Source organism: Argopecten irradians, chromosome 4 (genome assembly GCF_041381155.1).
Source record: "Argopecten irradians isolate NY chromosome 4, Ai_NY, whole genome shotgun sequence".
Lineage (NCBI taxonomy): Eukaryota > Metazoa > Mollusca > Bivalvia > Pectinida > Pectinidae > Argopecten > Argopecten irradians.
Genome location: NC_091137.1, coordinates 23,109,920 through 23,136,323, shown reverse-complemented (window position 1 = coordinate 23,136,323; position 26,404 = coordinate 23,109,920). Strand labels below are relative to the sequence as shown.

The 26,404-nt window shown below is 33.8% G+C and overlaps 1 protein-coding gene across 2 annotated transcripts in view; it reads left to right on the top strand.

The window, feature by feature from the left end:
• The window catches only part of LOC138321012 (chitin synthase chs-2-like), a 31,816-nt gene extending 7,455 nt beyond the window's left edge, over positions 1-24,361 (top strand). The window contains exons 10-34 of one of the 2 annotated variants that reach the window (XM_069264385.1): positions 455-683; positions 1,019-1,183; positions 1,603-1,745; positions 2,492-2,605; positions 3,500-3,575; positions 3,794-3,849; positions 4,088-4,237; positions 4,639-4,759; positions 5,264-5,419; positions 5,946-6,337; positions 6,719-6,890; positions 8,110-8,232; positions 8,717-9,621; positions 10,039-10,155; positions 10,461-10,604; positions 10,867-10,952; positions 11,188-11,290; positions 11,581-11,734; positions 12,205-12,390; positions 12,844-12,979; positions 13,371-13,571; positions 13,922-14,149; positions 15,166-16,120; positions 16,764-16,935; positions 22,748-24,361. In XM_069264385.1, the coding sequence (XP_069120486.1) occupies positions 455-683; positions 1,019-1,183; positions 1,603-1,745; positions 2,492-2,605; positions 3,500-3,575; positions 3,794-3,849; positions 4,088-4,237; positions 4,639-4,759; positions 5,264-5,419; positions 5,946-6,337; positions 6,719-6,890; positions 8,110-8,232; positions 8,717-9,621; positions 10,039-10,155; positions 10,461-10,604; positions 10,867-10,952; positions 11,188-11,290; positions 11,581-11,734; positions 12,205-12,390; positions 12,844-12,979; positions 13,371-13,571; positions 13,922-14,149; positions 15,166-16,120; positions 16,764-16,935; positions 22,748-23,650 (6,187 nt within the window). In that variant the 3' untranslated portion in view covers positions 23,651-24,361. Of the gene's footprint in view, positions 1-448; positions 684-1,018; positions 1,184-1,602; positions 1,746-2,491; positions 2,606-3,499; positions 3,576-3,793; positions 3,850-4,087; positions 4,238-4,638; positions 4,760-5,263; positions 5,420-5,945; positions 6,338-6,718; positions 6,891-8,109; positions 8,233-8,716; positions 9,622-10,038; positions 10,156-10,460; positions 10,605-10,866; positions 10,953-11,187; positions 11,291-11,580; positions 11,735-12,204; positions 12,391-12,843; positions 12,980-13,370; positions 13,572-13,921; positions 14,150-15,165; positions 16,121-16,763; positions 16,936-22,747 lie in introns of both variants that reach the window. The other variant, XM_069264384.1, reaches the window with a different exon arrangement.
• Positions 24,362-26,404: the final 2,043 nt, after the last annotated feature.

The following is a 26,404-nucleotide window of genomic DNA, read 5'->3' as shown; positions in this document are numbered from 1 at the left end:
ACCCATATAGATAGAACAAGTCATACCCTTCTATAAAGGTGAATTGCTAAATCAGTAACAGCCACCTAGATGTAGCTTATCTTTTTAGACACTACTTTGCGCGCATACTTCTTCCATTCAGAAGAACTATATATATATATATAAGAAAGTCTGCCAGTTTCATTATGGTTTTAATTTAGTCCACTACTTAACAGGGTGATATGCTACTAAATCTAAATGACAGATTGAAAAGAGTGATATTCCATCTTTGCATATTAGACAGTTACCTCCCTTGCGGATAGGTATCCATTTTGTTTCTCACGTCTTTTTCTCTGAAAATTATGACTTCACAATCAATACCTACCCGTAGGGCAGATAAATCATAATATGCTAATACGGAATACTTTCAGGTCAAGAATCGCATCGTCTGTCTAAAGGATTTTTTTTTTTTTTTTTTTTTTTTTTGCAGTTCCAGCGCATCAAGAGGAAATACATGTATCGGAATCCTAGATATCGCTGGCTTTGAGAACCTGAGATCAAATAGTCTGGAACAGATTTGCATAAATATCATCAATGAAAGGCTACAAAATTTCATGAACAAGAACATTGTAGACTTCGAGATGTCAATATACCAACAGGAAGGGATTCATATACCATACATTAACTTCAGGAACAATGACGAATTGTTACATATGTTCATGAAGGTAATTTCCGATCACACTGTATCATACACAATATGATTCGTAAACACAGATTCACGAAAACAATCATTATTTATTAATTATAATTTGTTTACTGTAACAACACTAAAATATATGATACATTTATATTTTTTTAATATTATAAACAATTTGTCAATTTAATGTAAAAGTTGTTCAGGTCATAAGATGTTCTACTCCGTTTCATAACAATATTTAGTGGGTGTAGGTTTATTTGTATGTTTTTTATCACGATTTCGTTTCTTAAATCAAATGTTTGACAATATATTTGTAAGGCAAAATGTTACAACAGCACACATGGACATTATATTTCTTTGTAGAAGACCTTCGGGTTCCTACCACTTCTTGACGAGCAATCAAAGCTTGGACATGGTTCAAATGAAAGGTTTATCAAAAATCTCAAAGAAAATTACGACGACCACGGAAGTTTTAGCACGTCACCACATAGTCGAACGAAGTTCTGTGTCCGCCATTTTGCCGGTCCGGTAAATATGATTGTTGATATAGTATATTGCGAACACAAACTATAATTATGTTGCGCTTGATACTGTTTATCTTTTGTGAAGTCAAAATTATTATCTGCGTATATAATAAGATTGGTAAAATAAATTACGTTTTGATATATCTCTGTCTTCGATACAACCCAATTGCACATGATCATAGCTTGTACCGTAAACATACAATTCAGCTTTAACAAATGTAAAGCAGATTCTACCGAGCGAAAGGATGAAATAGGTCGCACGTACAATATACGATAATCAGAAAAGCAATTTGCTCCATCATATCTAAGCTCAATTATGCCTGACAAGAAAAGTGCTAAATTGTTATAACCGCTGGAAGATCAACGTTTAAAGTATCCTTATAACTATCATATAGAAAAATGGCTTTTATTACCATTCCACAGGTGTGGTATGACAGCTCGATGTTGATAGAGAAGAACAGAGATTTATTGAGCCCGGACGTAGCTACCTGTATGGAACAGAGCCGCAATCCGTTCATATCAGATCTTTTCACAGTACGAAAAGGACCGACAGGAACAATATCTGCGTAAGTACTTTTAGACCTCCAACACGGAATGAAAACAACAGAGGGATGTGTATAAATTAAAGAACTATAAATATAACAGTACGTAAAAGTTAGATTTGAAATATGTGTAAATAAAACTTTCGTGCCATATTTGTATAATGCAATGGTATTCTAAACGGTGTCAATCCATTTAAAGCCACACTACAAAAAGTCAAGTTAGATTTGACCCCTTTATTGTTAGTATTTGTAGTTGTAATTGAGTTATATCAAATAATATTTATAATGGTTTCTTAATAACTTTGATACAACAGTTGTTGAAAGTCGATACATGTAAACATAGAAGTTACGATTATTGTCGACCATGACCCGTTCTCGGAAGAGTTCGGATAGACGTTACGGGGTAGTCACACGATTTCGACAACGGCGTTACAATGTAAGCAAATTTCTGCTTGTTCGACCATATGGAAACCACCTAGAGATGTGAGATATTTATTTGATTTTTATCAAAAGTTTCCAATCATTATCGTTCATCTTAACTTCGATTTAGTCCTGTCTCTGCATGAATTACAATAGGTTTATTTCATTATTCTTATAAAACATGAAAAAAAAGACAGATACGGATATTGGGACTTTAAATATGCAATTATTCACAAAACCATATAAGATCGTTTATGATAATTTTGTTATTAATTCATATCAAAATAACAAAATGCTAGGATAGGCTCGGCATGTTAGATGCTAAAAACTGTTGGTTATGAAATTTTCAGAACCGGACAAAACATCAGAAAGTCCAGAAAGATGGCAGTAGGTCGACACGGAGAATTTGGGACCGTGAAAAATCATCGCACTACGATTGACATAGGAAGATCTCTGAAGGAAAGGTATGTAAAAATATGAGGTATATGTAAGTTGCTTGATAAATCCAATAAATCATGAAAGATAAGGGATCATGAATCAGACTTAAACCTGATATTGTATATCATCGTTACAAACATTGGTCGATTAAATACTTCGTTTTTAGGTTTGATCGTTTTTATATTGATATAATTCATTTTTTTGTTTTCATACAAAATCTGGCTTTCTGAATACTTTTCTTTCCGTACTACTATCACGATAAACTAATTTTTTGAGAAACTGCAACGCGGATTCACAGTTTGCCAACATACCTCCATAGATTAAAAAAATAGTAACATCAATGCTCAAATGCATTTAGTAATACAACATATATTGAAAACGGTCCACAGATATATAATGTTATCCAGTGCTTTTATTTCTAAGCTTCATAACATCACAACGTATTACAAGAATACTTTCCGATATAGCACTTTCAGTATTTGTATTTTCAACTGCGATAGTTCACCTCTTCGGTTGCTCTAAAATAAAAAAAACGATTATGCTATGAATCATCAACACAGGAATTGGAAGAGGAAACATGATACGATGCACGATTTCCACAACATCTATGTTTAAAACAACTAAGTGACGATGCAGAGGAGGCTAATTCATTATGAAACTAGCTTACGCAGTAAACTGTAATCCATATTCTGTATTTGCATTTTACAGTTTTCTGTCCTTGCGGGTAGGTATTCATTGTGAAGTCATATGTTTGCGAGCAAACCGTTATACTTTCAGAGAAAACGAAATGAATTGTGCTCACAAAATAATGACGTAACAATTGATACTTACCAGCAAGGAAGCTAACTATGTAATATGCAAAGCATATTCTGACTCTTTACGTTATATTTTATTAAAGGTATGTTTTAAATTTTGTTTAGATACAAGACAATAGAAGGCAGTGCAAGTCAAGTGTATACACCAAAAGACCAGAAGACGGTTGTATCGTACTTCCAGGTACACAAACACGGCACAACACACGTTACCTACATTAATTAAACACACTACCACATTACGTGATGTAACGGTTTTTTGTTTAAACTGTCACTAAACGTACTTAATGTTTTACCGTCAAAAAACATTAATTTGTTTCTGATTAAGTGCATATGAAGGATATACAATAGAATGTACATGGATAATACATACAATCTATCATATGTGTACTTCAATTGCAGACCTCTATGAATGACTTATTGACCAAAATGAAGCAGGCAGAACCGCACTATGTCCGGTAAGTGTATATAAGATGTCAATTTTTGTTGCTTAATGCATTTTTGGTTTTGCTGACAAGCACCCAGGTACCTATGTACACCATTGACGGCTCATGAGAATAACAATAGGATTATTAACTCATTGTTTTAATCCCAAGTTCATAATTTATTTCAATCGAGTTACACATATTGAAATTATCAAAAGGTTTAATAATCAAATACAAATATACAGTGCCTCTTCATTTACTTTCTCGACAGATGCATCAAACCTAACATGTGTCTCCAGCCAAGCAACTTCGATGATGAGAAGGTCTCCGAGCAAATACGTTATAATGGTATTTCGGAAGTAGCCAAAATCAGAAAGCTTGGTCTACCAGTACGGAAGCGGTACGACGAGTTTACAAAGAGGTTTGTTGATTCTTTGCATGCTATGTTAAGGTTATATGTGCTTTACAGTAACACCGAACTTGCCAAGTTGAAACAACTTATGAATATTAACCAGTTATGCCATGGGTACAGTTCTATATTGGAATATCGGGTTTGCTTGTGCATTAATTATATCATTAGCATAACATCTTACTAAGGCAGCACGTTGTTGTCTGCGGTTGAGACTCACTTGACTATCTTCAATTGATGGAGAAACTCTCATAGTGCAATTTCAGAAATATTATGTTGTTTGTGATTTGCACATATTTTATACATTTTAAAAAACTGTATGGTTTTGAGTTATGTTATTAAAGTATTTTAGGTTGCTACTTTTTGGACAGATTATGCATCGAGGTTATGTATCAATTCAACCATTGTTTCAGATATAGACAATTGTTCTTTGAGCAGCAAGAAATCATGTCTCATATGGATAAGACTAATTGGCTCATTCAGAAAATTTTGCCAGTGGAAATGAAACAACAGATTAGATTTGGGCAAACTAGGGTCTGTATACAATTATAAAATCATCTTTTATATTAATGCGTAATATTTGATGTGGAATAAAACTTAGGAATGAAATAATAAGTGCAGAAAAGAAAATAAATGAATGCTTGACAAATTTATTAATCCGACTCTTTAGCATAGAAATGATGAAATACCGCTGTGAGTTTAACCAACAAAGGTGAATAAATACTACCAGGTAAAGCAAAGAAATCTTATATTTGATAGTACCAGAATATGAATTTGGTTTCTCACATATACAAAGGAAAGGAAAGTAGCTTAGCTTTAGGTACAGCGTTGAAGTGAAAATACATATAACGACGGTCATATTCTGTTCATTTGAACTTTATGTTGTTGCATAGAAATTATTAAAGTTCTCATTAATTTTCTTCAATCTATTACCAACATACTGAGAATATTTTTATGACTAATAGAAAAAGGCCGAAATCGTGATATTACACTAGAATTCGATTAATTGCAGATCAAATCTAATATATGTTTGTACAGCTATTCATGACAGAGGATGTGAGTGTATGGCTAGAGAAATTGAGAGGTGTAAGACAAAGGAGAGCTGCCAATACGATTAAAAGGCGATGGAAAGAATTTATGCGTGAACGGAAGCGAAAACATGAAGAATCAATGGCAGATGACATTTTTAACCAGGTAGGAACACTCATTTGTATTATTATCTTCCTTCCAAAGAACATAGTTATGCTACTGGCACCAAAGAAAGTGATGCAGTTACTTAATAGGTGAATAACACATTTGTAAATATCCTTAATACAGATTTTTGTTTAGATTTATTTTTCAAGATACACGTTCGAATAAAAGTATTTTTTATCTACATTGTAAAATTACAGGAGCAGACGACCATGTATTTTCCTTCAATGTAAATATTTCTTATAAACCTCGGACAGATTGAGCGCCTTGACGAATTGCATCCCAAAGACATCCACAACTCTATACTCTCATATTTAATGCACTGTTGATTGTACATGTGCCTTAAGCAAAATCAGGCCTATATATATATTAAGTATGCAAAGGTCAATTGTTGACCTAAAAAGGCAACCAATGTACGTCTACCTGGGTCCGGTTACAAAGTTACGAAGTTACAAATGTTTTCCGTCACAGAAGGGGTGGTCTACTTCAATTGATTTTAATAATTATTCATAGTATTGTCTTTTTATAGTATGACAGAGTTGATGGAGATTCTGACATGGCGGTTGATCTTGGACCGTCCTTCAAACCTAATCATAGTTTATGTCTTGAAAATGAGCCTGGGCAATCATGGAATTCCGTTGGAAGCCATGAACAATGTGAAGCGTTTAACCACAACACTATTGATACAAACGACGTATCCTCGGACTCAGATGATGACAACACAAGTAACACATATAACATGCACTCTCCAATCGATGCAAGGAAGCTCGCCAGTTCAATAAAACCCGGATTCGACTATGGTAAAAAGAAGAAAGTAAGAGCCCCGTCTCCACCAGGCCTAAACCGTACAACGAATCAACAGCATAAAATGAAAGAGGAAGATAATTCGCCAAAGAAAACAACACCAAAGGCAGAAAAAGAGTGAGTTTATATTTATGCAAGTGTTCCATTCTGTTCTTGTCAACAAATACTTATTTCGCATATAAAGGGAGGTAAGCATATTAAATATCAAATGCATTAGCACTGTAATCGGCATTTATTTCAATATGTCAATTGTTATCATAACTAAAAAAGGTGTTGTTTCCGAATTGGAAAAGGAGTAGCTTTGATTTATATTTGCAATATTTCTTAACACCTTTACATACAGGATGTGGAAAACAATAGGCAATCAATCAATAAAGATTCAAACATTTTATATCTTCATCCACATATACATGAATACTATGAACTCGGCTAGTTTTGCACTTTATCCTCATTGATTATCCTTCATTAAAGCATTTAAATTTTTGTTCCCTTTCCTAGATTCTGGGACATATTCAACATCATCTCACGAGAATCAAACAGAAAAGATCCCCAGTTGGGTTTTGTTATGAAGACGTTAAAGTTATTAACTTACATTTTACTCAGCGTTCTTTTACTTTTCTGTTGCGCATCACAAAAGATCTGGCTGTTTAAACTGATATCGAGTCCATCTGTAAGTGAAATGCCATTCACAAATCTATGATCATGTGGTGTGGTATTTGCCTATTTGATATACTGGCTAAAATAATAAAGCTACACTATCATTTTATTTAATGTCACATTAGTTCATATAATTATGAAATAATAGTAAATTAAAGTTTTACACTATTTGAATGCTTGCAGTGTTTACTTTAATTGGAAAATTAAATTCAAAAGAGAAACGTTTAGCTACAAATTGTACGATTGTCCGAAGACTACCAGAGACATCTATATGTTGGTGAAAATTAAAATCAGAGCTAAAATATAATTGATACGAGAAACAAATTGCAATAGCATAGTCACATGTCCTTCATCAGTGAATAACTTTATTTTACAACTCTCTTCTTTTATAAATTACGGATATTTATCTGCTATCTAGCTCTTTCTCAAGCGTTATTAATGTACAACACTAAATTTTAGATTTCTTTGTATTTCTTGCTTTGAATCATCAAATTGTCCTTATCTATATCAACGCTAACACATAATTATGCATTTATGGCCCCGGTAGAAAAATGATATGGATGTTTATTTACTCGAAGGTGTAATATTTCCCGAGGGCTTGCCCCAGGAAATAGTACATTAGAGGGTAAATAAACCTTCATATCACACTGCCGTAGAGGATATAAATTGTTAATTATACCGAAAATTCGAGATTGGCTTCTGTGGGCTAAATATTATATAGTTAAACTTGCGATGAGCAACAAATGACGTTTCACTTTTCGACCGTCATTGTTGTACAATCGGAAGCGGAGATAACCCCGTGCGAAAGACGGGCGGTAACCATAGGGGCACGCGCCCCAAGGAAATACGATGTTTAATTTCCCCCGGGGGAAATACGATGCTTTGTTTACAACTAATAACAGACACGGTTATAAACATGAGGTACAATAACATGAATTACAGTTTTCAATATTTGCACTAATCCTTGACTATGCTAAATACGTACGTTTACAATATTTAATGTGTTTTAATGGGTTAATCATGTAAGTAGGGTATGTATTTTTATGTATCATACTGAGTTGGTTATGTAGCTGATGTTTTAACGAAAAACTTTCGGTAAACGCTACACGCTTTGCAAAAGTATTGCGCCTTTGACTGTAACTTAAAAAGGAAATTTCTTTTAATAAATTAGACCCAAGGAGTGGTTCACATTCATGTTTTAAATCAAATTGTTTGGTTGGTTGTTTCTTTAGGAATTACGTAACACCATGCTGGTGACGGTGATTTGTATCCCGTACGTCTTGATGTTCATTGTCAGTCTTTGGAGGTCAGTGTTCAAAAATGTCCATTTTCCATCCAAGAAATATTTCATCATCGTAAGTTCTTAACATTTGTAACAGATACGTAAGTAAGACGTTACCGTATTCGACTCAATAAGCATCCTTTGCGCTTACAAATAAATAGAAACAAAATAAGGGGCACTTTATTGGGTCAAATATTGACTAACCTTTCTTAAAAGTATTCCAAAAAATTAACCATGAATTTGCAAAAAGAATCAAATTATGATATCTAAGAATTTCATATCTTCAATCTATATTCGATATATCAGTGAAATTGATACCTCAATAAAAGGAAAGGGCGCTATTAGCAATGGGGCACTTTTTGGGTCGAATACGATCATGATAAAAAGTTCTAATAGCAATCTTTAACATTTCTTTGTTAACGAATACATTTTAAAGCAAAATATTAAATTAAGATTTGTTTATCTACATCTGAATCAGATGCATTTTATTGTTTCAAAAATAACAGTTTAGATCAAATATTTATACAAGCTAACCCATTTTTATATCATGCTTACAGTTACTGGTTATTGAAGGATTGCACTCATTTGGATTATCATTGTTTACGTTCCGAGTTCTCATGGAAATCGACGTGGCCAGAGGTGTGCTACTTCTCAATTCCACGGGTATAGTTCCAAGTATCCTCAAACTCACGTGTGCGTCAAACAGTCATACGAACAATAGAAGCAGATCGACTGGTGCAAAAATTTGTATTTTCATATTAGATTTGTTGGCAGCGCTCGTTCAAATATCTGCCATACCATTGCTTATTTTGAATGAAAACTTCCTCAACAACAGCAATAACTTTTTTGGCAATCAAAGCAATCTTGTATACGGGGTTATTGCTCTGCTACTCTGCACATTATCCCACTGGGAGAACTTTGTCGATGACAGATTATGTGGTAGATTAAAAGAATCAAGCAGATTGCACGCCCTAGTACTTGGATTGAAATTCGACCTACAAGAGTGTCGCCCGGTAATCTATACGGTGGCCGCTCCCTTGAAGATTTTCGTCACAGGATTGGTGTCATTTTATCTGGCTGAACCCGAAAACAAATTAGATTTTGATTTATTGGCCAATTTCTTTGATAGAGCTATATCAGTTGCCGGTATTCCATTCGTCTTCCTTATCATCTTCGCGATATGGCTTGGAAACTTCGTAGCATATACGGCATGCAAACTCCAGATGCAGAGAGTCTCATTTGCTTTTCCATTATTTCTGTCGACACCTGTCGCAGCGCTCGGCCTACTCCTCGATTGTATGAATCCGTCTTTCTTAGGTATCGACACAGACCAAGTTTGTGACATTTACCTATTTGACGTCTGGTGGCATCTACCCGTCGCCGCAGCTTGGTTCGTTTCAATGTATTGGGTTGGACGATATATCTGGTTCCCGTCCCAGCCACGGCTTGCTAAAATGACTGAGTGAGTACAAATTATTCCTGCACAAACACTTATCTAAAAACTTATTTTATTGAAGAGTTTCTCTACGGTATGAGTGTAATATTTCTCATTTGAGAAATTAATCACAACCGAGGGGTAATTCATGAACGTCAAACCCGAGGTTTGGTTGGTGACCTGTTCTCTTTAGTACGAAAGACCACAGGTAGGCAAGTGGTAATCTACGTAACGACGTTACAATTTCGACCAGGTTCGATATTTTAAACAAAAGTTACACATTTAAACTATTTAAATTTCATTACACAAGGATTTTTGAATCCTGATGAACCAAGAACAAGTTCCGACGGATACGTACATTAGGACTTAAAGTTATCAACAGGTTAATTCAGTCGCACAGTTTTGGCTGTTAATGAATTATAAAGTAATTGCCTTGTTTTGCAGTTTATTTACTAGTCCATTTTGCTGTGGAATACTAATGGAGCAACATTTGATTTTAACCCGTCGGCGGCATACACGTAAAATCATCAAGGTCCATGGTGAAAGGAACACTTATTACAGGTAACCGGAATTCCGTAGTTCCATTTTCTTTAACAATTGTATCTTATGTTCTTCTGTTTCTTTAGATGTATCTGCTGTGGAGTTATCCAAATACCTTCATGTTCACTTGAGTTTATGTTTTCATCATTAAAATAGCCACTTCAGAGTGCAATTGCTCGTACATCAAAAACATGCAAAAACGTCATGTCCTAAAGGCAATTATTTTCGCATGTTGCAGCGCAACATAGAATCTTTTTAATCAAAAGATTATTGAAACGATAAACATGTAGTGAAATAAAATCAATAACTATTGTATGTTTTTAAAGGTTGATGCCAGAAAGTGTGAGAGAATCGCATTCCGAAGGCGAAGACAAAACCGGTCGTTTGATACCGCCAATGATATATGCATGTGGAAGCTTGTGGCATGAGTCGCGCCAGGAAATGGTTCACTTTCTCAAGTCTATATTCAGGTATTGAGTAGAATAAAATTACTAAATTACGACGCCGTTTGAGTATTTGAGATGTATTTAACTTGCGTTGTGTATGTTCAGGTGTTTGCTACTTATTTATTATTCCATATGAGAACTATAACATCCCTTGATTATAGATGGTAAAGATGGTGCAGCATAAATAAATGCTCAAATATGTTACATAGAACTACGTCAATGAAGGGTTTTACAAACAAATGTGTTGTATATTTCAACTTGTGCTTACATATCTCTGTACATGCAGAATGGATAAGGATCAATTTCTGCGAAAGAAAGCTGTAAATACATTCGACGTAGATCCAGCGGACGTGAACTACTACGAGTATGAACGTGAGTCGATTCTCAATCAATGTTTAAACTACAATATAGATATTTTTTCATATTAAAACATCATTTCAACATATGAATGTTCATAATGACACACAGAATAGAAGGACTATGTCAAAGTTCTATGATAAAGCTTATCTTAAATAGCAGCATGGAATAAGAAATATTATGTATTTCACATTTGATAAAGGATATTATGTACTAATGGCAAACATGTTTTCCGCTTCCTTGTAAACAGCTCACATTTTCTTTGACGATGCATTTGAAACAAATGCTAGTAATGAGAGAGTTCCTAACACCTTCGTGAAGCTTTTCTCTGACCTAATGGAAGAGGCTGCCAGGTAAAATATCATTTTACCCTTAAAAAATATGTTATATGCATATCGACAAGATATAATTGCCGAAGGAAATTAGCAAGATAACATAACAGATTTATAGGATTCGTTCAGTCGTACTACACCGTTTTCTGTCTATCTGTTCATCTCCTTGTCTGCCATACTGTGCTTCCTTGAACAGATTTCGATAAAAACCAAATTAAAATAAGAATGAACTGTCTGTTGAATCAGTACAATAACATTGTATATCTGAATATTTCTTTATTTATTTCTTTTGGAATCCGTGCATGTTTCAGCTCGGTTCATGAAAAGGTGATGACCTTGAACCCTCCCATCAAGATTCTTACGCCCTATGGGGGTCAGCTTGTATACTTAATGCCAGGAGAAAATATTATGTTTGTTCACCTGAAGGACAAGGATAAAATCAGGCCGAGAAAACGCTGGTCACAGGTAAAGGGCTTTTATGTTTTTAAGATGAAAATGAATGCTGACTGTAAAGCCATATTTGTGGCACAGATCTATTGTATTATGGTATGTTAAAAAATACAATATTTCTTGATGAAAATATTTTGATGTTATAACATCACTTGGCTTTATTTTTTTGGTGTAAACGGCATAATACATATACACCGTTATCATACAAAATTCAAGTATTTCCCAATTCCTTGCATATATTGTATGTTATTTGCTGGTGCATGTGACACGTGATACCCTTATGTTTATTTCTATCGAGATAACATTTAATTATACATTATAGTAATATGTCTTTGTGGTCGTAAGTTGCTCTAAAACGAACTATCTGCTCTTGCATTAGGTAATAAAATATTCAAATGTTATGTATGTTTTGGAATAAACTACAATTACATTAGTTGATATATTTATATTTCTATATATGATGTAATGCTATCAACACAAATAAGGTGATGTACATGTACTACCTACTTGGATACCGGATACTAAAAGAATGTCAGGAGGTCGTTATGACAGCCATTAGAGATAATGCCTTTAACGACCTGGTTAGTTGGCGACAATTTGAAAGACAACGAACAGGGCAAGTGGAAAAAAGCCAGATATTTAACTTTCTTGACGACGAAATTCTGTACCGTGTAAGTAAATGAAATCAACCGAGATCGCCATATTTACATCACAATGAAAAAGTGCAAATTGTCACCCAAAAAGACAATATCATCATATTCCTTTCAAGTTTGAAATACTATGCTATCTTTGTTATAACTTACAAATTATTCATCGCGAAAATTTTAGTTGTCAAATATTTAGGTTAAAAATGGTTTAAACATTTATATATTCAAACCCAAAATTTAAAAACGATAAAATTTGATTTTCTCGTTATCGTTTTCTCGCAAATCGCAAAAATACTTTTATGTCTACGTCTTATCGTGCAAACATCTCGTAAAGTTGTATTGTGTTCATATGTATTAATACGAAAGATATCCTCTATTATACTAAATGTCTGTCTCTTTGTATGGTAAGGTCGAGTTATTGTAATGAACCGACAATTTGAACTGCATTTTGAAACTGTTATATTCCCAAATTTCCAGGCAAAGAATACGTTCTTGTTAACTCTTGATGGTGATATTGATTTTACACCTGCGGCAGTTCAATTGCTAATGGACAAAATGAGAAAGAACGACAGAGTGGGAGCGGTTTGTGGCCGAATCCATCCAATCGGCAAAGGTACAGACATATAGTTTCAATAAACAATGCTTGATATTTATAAGTTATGTTAACTTTCATTTCAAATAGTTATATTTTGATTTGGTTTTATCACTTCAACGTCTTATTAACATTTAGTGTCATTTAAGTACGTGCCAAGTTTGTTGGTGAAAAAAGCCGGATGTTACGAAGAAAAACCATCGACCAGTCTCACGTGAGATTCGAATTCGCGAATTAGAACTGGAGAACTTGTGGTAATATGACATCTTAACTACCCATCTACCACGGTCTATATATTTTAATCAACACATTGAAAAACTAATTTCAAGTCTTATATTACTAGCTGTGTTACACACTCTTCACTGAAGGTTACACAAATATCTGTCAAAATGCATGTAATCTTCTTTCGAAGGTCCAGTTGTGTGGTTCCAGAAATTTGAGTACGCAATCATCCATTGGCTTCAGAAAGCTACAGAGCATGTGTTTGGCTGTGTGTTGTGCAGCCCCGGATGTTTCAGCTTATTTCGTGGATCTTCTCTGATGGATGACAATGTGATGAGAAAGTACACCAGTGTATCAAACGATGCTTCCGATTATATCATGTACGACCAGGGTCAGTATCAGTATGAATGGCAAGTGAAGTGCCGTCGCATTTTGTTCATCTATGCACCATAACTCCTCGGTTAATCCAAAGACCATCATGACATTTGAATGAAATATATATCCTCATTTCATAACTTTATGGCTTAATAAGATAAATGTCTTGTAAAATATATACATAGAGTTTGGTGTACATATCAATATATCATTGTAATATGCTTGTGGAATTTGAATGTATCATATATGTTGATCATTAATCTGTATTATTATCGGAGAATAAGAGTGTCCATTAATATAATTAATTATGTTCATAATGATAAAAAAAACACATTAAATAACCACTTTCCGGTTCATTATAATCAGGCGAGGACCGATGGCTTTGCTCTCTTCTCCTGCAACAAGGATATCGTATAGATTACACAGCTGCTGCAGACGCCTATACGTATGCCCCTGAAAAGTTTGACGAGTTTTTTAATCAGAGGCGACGCTGGATTCCTTCTACTATTGCAAATATCATGGACCTGTTACAGGACGGTAAAAATGTTGTTGCTGTCAACAATGATATCAGCTGGCTCTATATCTTCTATCTTTGTAAGTATTAAATTCAATCATATTTGGTGATTACGTTTCATCCTTTTACTATTTAGATCAATAAACCTACCAGGTCATTGGATATTTGGTCGACAAATATTTTTCATAATATTTGTGATTGTCTTAAATATTTTACAAGATCTCAGCTCTGTGACCGCGCAGAGCGAAGTTCTACTAACCATAACTCATATGTGAGTATAGATTCCATTACAATCCAGTACCCATGGCGTTGAAACCAGACAGCCGGTTTTTAGATATCGTTATCAGCACGACCAGATATGTATTTTTCTGTATAGACGAAACGTGTCATCGGGACACGCTTTGAAATTACTGAAAGTAGGTTTAGATAACAACATATAGACATGAACGACACAAAAATGTACTGTTCAAAAAGAAATACCCCTTGTGATGTCAAACGCATGTCATCGTCAACCGTGACGTCACGAAACCTGATACCAGAGATGATGCCACCGATTCTCGCACGTTTTTGATATATTGCCATATTGCCAATTGTTTCGCCTTTGATGCTATTTTCAGTTATATTTTTTTTTCTGTAGTATACCGACCGATTATCAATTCCAGTCGATGAATATTGCTGGATTGCAATAGAGCCTCAGAATTACATTTAGAATTGTATCTTAAGTGCGACGAAAATTCAATGATCGGACAACAAGGTTAGGTTACAATCCTGTATCTTCATGAAGCTGCATTCTTCCGAGGCTTTGCCTTTTATTCATATTAATTTTGCAACCAAAATCAAGATTATTGTTATACTGTAAACGTACTTATTTTAGGGTTGTCAATTTAAATTATTAATTTTTCACGGATATATATTAGCGCTACTCCATGGTTTAATACCGGAAATACCATTTCTTTCAGCTTTAGCGCTATTTATGATTTAGCGCTTCAAACACAGTGCTAAAAATGCCACTAAAACAAGAACATCTACAGTATATGAACAATAAAACATAATTCGATAAAACCGGTTTTTTTCAATTTCGCGCTTTCTGTTTCAGACTTGCTGATGCTATCAACCGCTCTCGGCCCTGGACTGGTTGTGATGATGATTGCCGGAGCTCTTATATCTGTGTTTGACACGGACATCATCAGTGCATACGTTATCGCCACCGTGCCTGCCGTCGTTTACGCGATCATGTGTTTGCTTGCTAAGCCCAAATACCAAATTCTAGCCGCACAGGCCCTTGGTGCATTGTATATTTTTATTATGGCTATTGTCTTTGTCGGGATTATAAACATCGCTGTCCAAGAAAACCCACTGCATCCAAGTGTTATATTTATTGAAGCACTGATACTGGACATCATATTTTGCGCTATCATCCATCCACGTGAATTTTCTAATGTTATCTATGCTACAATATATTATATGTGTATGCCGGTAAGCTTCCTACTATTAATGATATATTGTCTTTGCAATATGCACATTATGGCTTGGGGAACAAGAGAAATACCGAAGATTAAAACACAACAAGAAATTGAAGAGGAAGAGAAATTAGAGAAAGAAAAAGAAGAAATGAAAAACCAAGGGTTCCTCGCTCGTTTCTTGCCAAGGATGACATTTAATGATATAAGTCACGTACTTGACAACCTGAGGCTTAGGAACAGAAACAAAGACAAAATGTTAGAAATACTCAGAACCATGAATACTAAATTTGAAATGTTTCTTAAAGCTAAACAATCGAACGGAGCCAACATTAGTGCAGATATGATGGATGCTGACGATAATCCAGAAATAGTTGTTCATGATAAACAGCTTTCAAACATCGACCGCAAAGTAAGGTTTGATGCTGATGCTTTACAACATGACCAAGAAGTCTCAGAAAAAGCAAATAGTAACGCAAACAATAATGAAATCAAGGAAACCAACTGGGTATCACAAAGCCAGCTTGGGAATGGTCGCATACTACAAATGAATGCTGCGGAAGAAGATTTCTGGAAAAGTTTAATAAACAGGTATATCAGCACTATAATGCTATATGTCCCATTTAAATCGCTATCAACATTTTCAAATGCAAATGGAAATGTATTATACTGATCAAAATAAAACAATTCGGCAAACCATTGTTGGATATTTGGAAATTGCAATTCTGAAATAAATAGGGAGCATAAGGCATGTTTTAGTCAGTCGCCATACATATGTAGCGGTATTGGACTGGTTCAGTCATTGGCGACCAGGTAGCTGAGTCGGTAAATGTTCGGAGGCAACGATTTCGAACCACGGTCTAGAAGCTACATTTTCTCCTTCATTGCTGCACATAGCATATCAAAAACTTTGGATTTAGTCCAATTTTCAAGTACGAAAAACAACTTCGGATGAAGAACAACTAGGTAACTGGTTTAATTGAAGGTTCAAGAATGCTAAAGGGTGAAAAATATCGATGACGATGTAGTCCATGCTTACGAAACGAATTAATATCTATTGTATATTATCATATATAATATAGTATCTCCTGGCGAAAAACATACGTAAATATCAATCACTAAAACAGTTCCCATAATGTTTCAATTATGTATTATTCGCAACATGAATATACAAGCATTATGTATAAAAATATATCAATTAAACGGGAATAACCTTAATTAATCTTTTATTCAGGTATCTTTATCCTTTGGAGAATTCCGTTGCCTCACAGGAAAGAATCAGGACTAAGCTGACAGAGCTACGAAACAATGTGTGTGCTGGCATCGGCATCCTCAATCTCCTTTGGATCGCTGTTAACTTCATGTTCCAGCTGAGAAAACCAGCTGTGATCTACTTTACAGTACCGGTATGTATCGAAAACCGCCATCTTAGAGACAATATTGTTGACAGGGACAAACATCGATCTGATGAAATCTAGTAGATTCAGAGATATAGCTGGGTGTAGGTTTATTTTTTATTTTTGTTCAACATCCAATTACATGTAACAGTCATTTAGGAAGTTCCAATACAAGTCAAAAAGACAGAGAAACTTTGGAGCAACTCTGAGTTTGAATATATGGTGGTAATATGCTCGAATACCTTAGTTATACGATCATAGCGGTATATTTGTTTATCTGGCTGTTTATGTTTTGTTTTATAATTATGATTTAACCTATCCATCGATAGTTACAAATTCCACACGATTGCTTACAACCATGTTAACCTAATAATGGGCCTAACTTCGGTTAATTTACAATTGTGTTTGACGAAAAATAATTGACATTGAATTTATCAGACGCCAGGATCATGGATCAGTCTTAGACTTTCGCTGAGCCAATCAATATGGGCGTTACGTCTGCGATTGATGTAGTTTAAACTTATTTTTATTTTTTTTTTTAACATAAAAGTTTATTCATAATAGGCATGTTATCATGATACATTTAGTGTCCTCTCACAGGAGGAGATCCATTCATCATTCCCACTTTCATACATAGCTAGGCCTAGAACCTACAGATTTATGTCGTGATACCTTATATTAAGGGAGGTAACTCTTAATACCACCCGGAAGTCAGTAATTTCACGCGAAACACATGTACGGTATCCACATGTTGGCGTCTACACGTGGTCCACTAAGCTAGCTATAGTCTACACTTGGGTGGTAAAGATAAACAGTTGTCTACTATTTCAGGTAAGTGAACTGCTTAATTTATATTATTATAAAAAAGACCATTTTTCCAAATACATTTTTGTATTGTTATTACCATTTCTAGCACAGGGTCCTGGGAGTCTAATAAGCTTACACTCTAGCCCTGGCTGCTCTATACATGTAAATAAATCTTTCATACTCCAGCAGTCTAAGATACAAAGTTACAAACTACCGGTAAATTGTTATTTAAATAATTTCTAGGTCAATATCCAAAGTTCCTGTACAGTTTATACCAATTAATGTAAACAAAAGTACTTCACAGTGATTTTTACACATTGTCATACATGCAACTAAATGTAGTTCATATGAAATAATACAAAATTATATTCAGTTTAAAATTAAATGTAATTGACACTATAATTATTTTGATTTGCTATTATTTCTTTTCAGCATCAGTTGGATTCATTCTAAAAAGTGCCTGTTGAAGCTATGCAGATGCTGTTTGTGTTATTTCAAGTGATCCATTGCCATTGGGATTTATTTTCTAAAGAAGTTAGTGTTGTTGATACTACAGACGAAGATCGATGTATATCAAGTGGATATTCAAAATTGCAGCTGAACAATTAAATTATTACTTTGTATCACAATGTATGCTAATTATAATAGACCAAGTTGACTGAAATTCTTAGAATAAAATGTCAAGTCTGCTATAAACATACTATATATGTCAAGACTTTTTTGCCTTTTGTCACTGACATAGTAGGATTTATATATTGTGTATCCTGCAAGTGCAAGCAAAAAATTAAATTGTTTACACATCTTATTTTCCGGATAATAACCCAAAACTATATATTTAAGAGAGCGTACATTTATAAATATTCCTATTTTATAAAGATTCATTGTCAGTTTATTCCAAAACATTTCCACATGTGTGCATTCTATGAAAAAATGTGTGTTGTCGTCCACCTTATTACAATATGGACACAATTCCGAATTTTCTATTCTCCACCTTTTCAGATTTTTTCTAGTTGGAATTATATTATGAATCAATTTCCATTTGAAAATTTTTAATGAATTGTCATGTAAATTTTTTAAATTAAATTTCAAAATTTCACAGAACTCATTGATATCACATCGAAAATGATATCTCCATTTTTCTAATAGGTTTGGTTTTTCTATTTTATGATTAAGTAAGGTTTTATATAAGAATTTGTTTGTATGTCCATTCAATACTTGAATTTCATCTTTATTTTTACTTGGCTCTGTTCTTACTTGTGTTTTCATTTTTTCTATCCATGTTTTCGGTATTGATTTTTTTAATTTGATAAGTTCTGCAATCCAGTTTGCTTTGCAAACTAGTTTTTCATAGATGCTAGCGTCATTAATTTTTCCAGTTTCATCAAATAAATCTTTTATTTGTATTATATTACTGTTGATCCAATTTTTAAAAATAATAGATTTACCCTCGTAAGTAATGCTGGAGTTACCCCATATTATCTCATTATGCACGTATGTTGGTAAAGCATTTCGCTCTTGTGATCTAAATTTAATCCAAGACTGTAGTATTTTTTTATAAAAAGCTGGGATCTCTTCAATATTATGTATCTTTTTAAGTGATTTGATATTCATTCTGAATATTAGTGAATTGTTACCAAATTTATCATAATAGAGTTTAGGTATTATTGTCCAGTTCGAAAAAGTATTTTTTGTGTCAAATAGTCTTTTCACCCATGTAATCCTAAGCATTTCTATATGCGTTTCAATATCTCTTATGTTCAAACCCCCATTATCTATTTCATTTATCAGTACATTTCGCTTAATTTTGTCTGGTTTATCATCCCATAAATATCCAAATATTATTTTTTCCAGTGTCTTTATTTGATCACTATTTATATGTTGAACTGTTGCCAGGAAAGTTATTTTAGGTATGATTAATGCATTTATTATAGTAGCTTTTCCAATTAGTGTCAGTTTTCTTTTTTTCCCAGTTTTTTTATGAGATAATTGATAGCATTTATATTTTTTCCCAGTTCATTTGCTCTACTTCTTTATTTTTAACACCAAAAATCACACCTAGAGACTTGATGTTTTCTCTTGTCATCTTTATACCATAAACCTCTTTTTTGTTCTTGTTTTTACCTAGCCAAAGACCTTGTGATTTTTCTTTATTAAGCTCAAGCCCAGAATGTATACCAAAGTTCTCAATTTCTTTTATTGCTTCTTTTATATCACTTGATTTTACAAATAATGTTGTATCATCTGCTAATTGGGAAATTTTTATTATTTTTCTTTTAATTTTAACCCCTTTGATGTTTTGGTTTTCTCTTATATTTATTGCCATAATTTCAACTGCAATCACAAAGATCAAACAGCTTAATGGACAACCTTGTCTTATTCCGCGTGAGATTTTATATGTATCAGATACATAATTATTGTTGGAAATACACCCGTATATATCATAGTACAGTGTCTGTACCCAAGAGATAAAAGATTTTCCAAAACCAAATTTGTCTAAAGCTTCTAGCATGAATACCCATTCAATAGTATCAAAGGCCTTTTTAAAATCTAAAAATAAAATTGCGCTATCTGTTCCAAATTTTTCAGCATAGTCTATCACATCTTGTATTTGTCGTATATTAAACCCAATAAACCTATTTTTGATGTAACCATTTTGATCTGTATGTATAACTTTAGGCATTATTTTTTTCAATCTTTGAGCTAATACAAATGCTGCAATTTTATAGTCTATATTTAGTAAGGTGATCGGTCTCCAATTTTGTAATGAAGTTTCATCATCCTTTTTGTATATTAAAGAAAGTAAACCTATTTTTTGTGACTCTGACATTTCTCCTGCATAATACCCTTCATTTAAGGCGTTGATTACATCATCTCCAATAATACTCCAGAAATGCTCATAGAATTCTACTGTTAGACCGTCTAAACCAGGGCTTTTATTTTTTTTCATATTTTTGATAGCATGTGTACATTCAGATTTTGTTAGGGGTCCATCACAAATAGCCTTTTCCGTTTCATTTAGGGTGTTTTGACAATTTGTATTTCTGAGATATTGCTTTATAGATTCTTCATTAGGATTTTTACTTTTGTATAGGTCTTCGTAAAACAGACGAATAATATCCAGGATTTTACTCTCTTTCGTTACTAATTTATTATTCTTGTCTTTAACCTTATGTATAACTTTTTTAGCTTGTCTTTGTTTTTCTAAGCCCAAAAAGTATTTATTTGGTTTCTCTCCCTTTTTTATGTATTGACATCTTGACCTAATTTGTTCACCCTGTGCTTTGTGTTCATAATATTCTTCTATTTCTTTTTCCAATATAAGGATTTGCTCTTCATTTTCCTTTTCTGATTTACTTTCATTTCTTTCATGAACCATTTTAAGTTTTTCTTCAAGGTATATAACTTTATCCTTCCTCTGTTTACTTAAATTTTTACAGTAACCAATTGTTGCTTCTTTAATTAGAATTTTTATATAATCCCATGTTTGCCTTTTATTTAGATTACTCCTTCGACATTCTTTTTTCGCATTTACAATTACATTTTTAATTTTTTCAGTATAGTTTATGTCTTTTAGCACACTGTTGTTCATTTTCCAAATTCCCTTTCCGCGTGTTTCGCCTACATTTATCAGTTTTAGTGATATAGCCATATGATCAGTTGAGCGTATCTGAGCTGGTCTTATATCACAGGAGTTAATTCTATTTAAGAAATCTTTTGCTATAAGCCAGTAATCTATCCTGCTTGCTTCTTTTCCATTTTTTCTTCTCCAACTGTATTGTATTGTATTTGAGTGTTTACTTCGCCATATATCAATAAGATTAAATGATTTAATTAGATCCGTCAGACCAAACACTGGTTTTCTATTTTTGATATTATTTGTTTTTCTGTCAATTGGTTTCAGAGTTTCATTGAAATCTCCCCCAATGATATTTATTCCAACACTTAATTCATTTAAGTTTTACCCATGAATTTATACAGTCTCTTGCTACATGGCCTGTTTGCAAACACTTTTTGCAGTTCATGGTGTCGGAGTTAGTGTTGTGCCCATCTGGTTTGGGCTGTTCAGCGTGGAACACTAATGCATTATATCTTCCGATTTTCATGTTTCTGGGGAGGGGGGTGGTAAGTTTTTCGGTTATCACTATCCTATCCCCTGTATCACAGTTAGTTAGTTGATTGTCAATTCTCAACTTTTCTCGATACATGGACTTAATGTTACAGTTTAACAATGTTAGTGCCCTCTTGATCTGTCCGTCATCAGCAGATAAGGGTACATTTGACACTCTGACTCGGGATGTGTATTCGGGGTTGTTATCTGGGCGTCTGGGGTTGGTTGATATTAATTGGACCATCTTTTTACGTATTACGATACCTGTTGTCAGGAGTTTTGTTCGGTCTGCCATGTTGTCCACGTATATTCGCCACATTTTGCCTGTCCGTTGCAGACCACATACATGATTTGCCTCTACTTTTTCGCCGATGGCCTTGTACAGTTCTTGATGTGTAAGCCATTCTTTTTTCTGCGGCTGGATTAAACCAAATATGTCTTTTTCTATTAAGAAGATTGGTTTTGCTGAGCCATATCCTTCAGCTGTATTTGGCGTATCATTCGTTGCTGCCACAATATTGGCGAAAGATGTTTCTCTCGGTCCGTTTCCCGCCATATTGTCTTCCATTGTCTGTGGGAGACTTTGTTTAGAATCCACTTTCCTCGCAAAAGGAGCACAGTTTTTCACTATTTTTCAGAAATCAGTATTTCTGAACAATGTATATAGTTAATACTTCACATATATCCAAGAAATATTGCAGTATTCTCAATATTTTCAGTGAAATTCCAAACACGTTGGAGCGGAGAGCAAAAACCCGTCACCTTGGTTCAAGGGCGTTAACTCTCATCCTTAACCTTAAAGTTTAAACTTAATACTGTTTATGTACGTTTCATTAAAACTATTTAAATCTTCATATATTTGTGCTTCTAACAAACGTTCATACTTCTTGTAAATTTTGTTTTCAGGATGATGTTGACGAAGAAAACGTAAACACGAACAGCTTCGAAGTAGACGTGCTTGGTTTGTTATATGTTATATTCTTCGGTGGTGTATTACTTATCCAAAGCATTGGAATGTACATACATAGATGGGGAACCTTTTTGCAACTGATTTCAGCTACAAGCATACCGAGTCCTCTACCAACGAGGATAGAGAATGAGGATGAAGTGGAATTTGGTGATCCCAAATATGTCGCGGAGAAGGTTCTTGACTTTTGTGAGAGATTAGACGCAGAGGCAATCCCAGAATATGCTATGAATAGTGATGATGAAAAGGAGGAGGAAGAGAAGGTTACTCGTGCACTTGAGGAGGTTATAATGAATATTCAGAAAAAGGGGACTAAAAATATCCCTGGATCCAGGAATCCTCTGGGAAAGAGTATTAGACAGTCAGAGTTTGGAAGGAACGCTCGGAGGCCAGGTGGGACAAGCACTATGGTAAAGTCGTTGATCAAGAGAACAACTAGAAAGGACACTCACGTCTTGGATGAGACTGTGAAGCAGAGAAAAGATATGAATGCAACTACAAGTGTCCATAATACTAATGAACATAACAAGCCTAAATTCCGATTCGGTGCGGGCGTACCTTTACAAAAACACTTTATAAGTGAAGTGAGACATAGGAGACTCCCTAACACACCCGATGATTTAACGACAAAGGAGCGGCTGAGTCACACACTTACTAGAGACGATTACGATCCAGACACGTTAATCGACTACGATGACGATCCGGACTGCATCTACGACACCATTCCTTCAATTTGCGCTATGGACAAAGCGTTCAGTAAAAACTTAAAGAAATATAGAGCTCAAGAGCAGCAGGATTGGGCTACAGTTAAATCAAATCCCCGAAATTACAATCCATTTTAATCATTTTTTCTCGGACATTTTCATATTCATTTTGGGCAAATGTTAATAGTGCAGTCATTAGTTTCACTTGCGCATGGATATACAACAGTATGCCTGGATTTACGTCTAAAAGCTTCAGTATTGATTAAACACTCTACCTAATTGCATCAGACCCTGAACCTCCACGATGGACTAGACATTGATACTCGTTTCTGAAGCTATAATTTGAATTTTGAGCAAGATACTGTCGCCACCAGAACCCCATAATTTTGGACATGTAGGAATCATAACGTCTTCGAGAGAAATGATTGGGTTGTACTAAATAACTCGATTGGACGATATTCAACTTCGTGCGATAAGTATTCGTTCACGGTATCTGGACGTTGTGAGACCACATGTGCATTTTTTTTAATTCGGTATTATGATACTATACCCGGCTCGTATACATATATGACGCATACTTATGTATAGCTACATGAGTGTACTATACACATCCTTGTAAATAGTCCACTCTTCATCATCACCATCATCATCATCATCTTCATCAAACTTTATTTTCTCTAGGTGTATATACATTATAAATCTACAGAAGAAAAAAAAAGAAGAAGAAAAAAAACACAAAGGGAACAGTTCAATTAGTATGAATTAAAGAGTAATTGGTAAGACATTACTCTTTTGCACAAATTGTTGTCAAAGTCAATTTCACAGTTCGAATAAAGCGTTTGCAATGAACTGAACCGATTTCATGAGGAATGTCTTTTTGGCAGCAGCATCCTTGAAAGGGACTCCCATCGTTTCCTATAAAAGAATTCGAGTAAATTAAATATCATATACATATGTATCTATTTAATATGTAGAAGTGCGTTCGAAAAGATTTTTGGTGAAACGAGAGGTTCTTATTTCTATGTTTCTGTTGATTAGTTTGGTATCAATCACCAATTCCGGTTAAAGTAAAGCATTGAAAAAAGGACATTATTTCAAGGGATGAAAAGTCTTTGGATCGTGAACCGTTTTTTGACCTGTCCCGATTTTTTTCTCGAAACAAAAACGCCGACTTAAGTCAAAACATCAGCCAATTCATTATCTAATTAAAAGAAATCGACTTTGTTTCAGGAAAACCAGGACCTGAACCTATTGTTAAGTTACAACGAAAGTATAAGGTGCTAATACTGTGTCCGAAATAATTTACGACATGAGACAGATCATTAACGATGTATCCATCATTTCCGTTGCAATTTGAGACGTCGTTTGACGGAATGTAAATGCAAATGTTTTTCGCTTTTCATAATAAATCATTAGTTTGATATTATAAAGTTGTGTAGTATGCAGTAATTAACGTGTAGGAATAAGGGTTATAATTGTTTTACCTAGCTGATTAAATGTACATGTATTTATAATGCATTGTACATGTATGTGCACTTAAGTGATATCATGAGGTTATTTCCCTTTACTCGCAAAATATTATCAATAAACAATGACATTATTTACGTTTTGTCATTTAGCCATCTTGATGTCATATCAAGTGTATTATTATAAATGATTAAAATGTACCTTTTTTAATTCTGCTTGGTTTGGTATAGGCATCGGGCTCTTTGTATTACTTGATGTTATTTCTTAAAACTGCAAATAGTTTAATTTTGTAATATTTTCATTGAATTATATATAATTATTAGACTTAATGTATACTATACGGATAATAAATTCATCTTTGTCCAATTTTCGTAGCTATCATATTCTGTAAATTCTCTTTTTATGATAATTGTAAATCCTTTGTTGACCTACTGTAAATGAACATTTTTCCGCGACTACTAAACTTCCTTTCATAGTATTTTTGCGGAGATTAAATAAATTTCGCGGATTGTAATTTGAATGGAAATACTTTGTAATATAATTGTACAAGGATTAAAGAAGATATAAATTCACGGAGATGTCGCGAAAATAACGGTAGTTTACTGTTAGTATTACATTGTACCGGACAAATAGTAACGGATCTTAAAATATCTAATTACTATTTTGTTAATATTGTATTTTCAGTAATTAAAAATGAACTACTTTAACAGTAATACATTTATATAGATTTTCATACTTCAGGAATCTTAAACTTTTGATTTAAATATAATGTATTTTCACTATTTTCTTCACTTTTAACACGCACGGAAATCCCACTAACAATTTTTTTAAAGATGATCCACCGCCGACATAGCATAAATGATATTCAACATTTAAACAATAATTAGTGTTTAATCGTGTATATATATATATGTCTAATTGACATAAAAAATAATAGAAAATCATTTATTTTGCCTCTGGTGCATCCGCAATCAGTACTTCCTTCCATATAGGAAATAGTGGCACGAATTTTTTTCGGGATGCAATTAATTATTTTTAATATTTTTAACTTGAAGTAAAATTAGAAGCTCAAACCTTTCAGTGGTGGTAATGGTGTAAAGTAAAAAAACTTGTATAACGGAAGAACAATACTAAATCGTCTGCACCTGTTTTTGATAGAGAATAAATACCATTTGTCAGCGTTGGAGCATCTTTAATAACTTGATGTACATTATCGTATATATCTTCTATATACTGTAACCCAGCTTTCTTTCGCGTGAGATTTTTATTCGTGAATTTCGCGATATCAAGTGGATTATGAATGAGCGTATGTGTATTCCAGAGTATTGAAACTGTAACTTTATACATTCCGTGTACAATGCATTGTTAGAAATCATAAATATTATATATTATGTTACGACCATTTTGGAAACATACCAGTGAAGT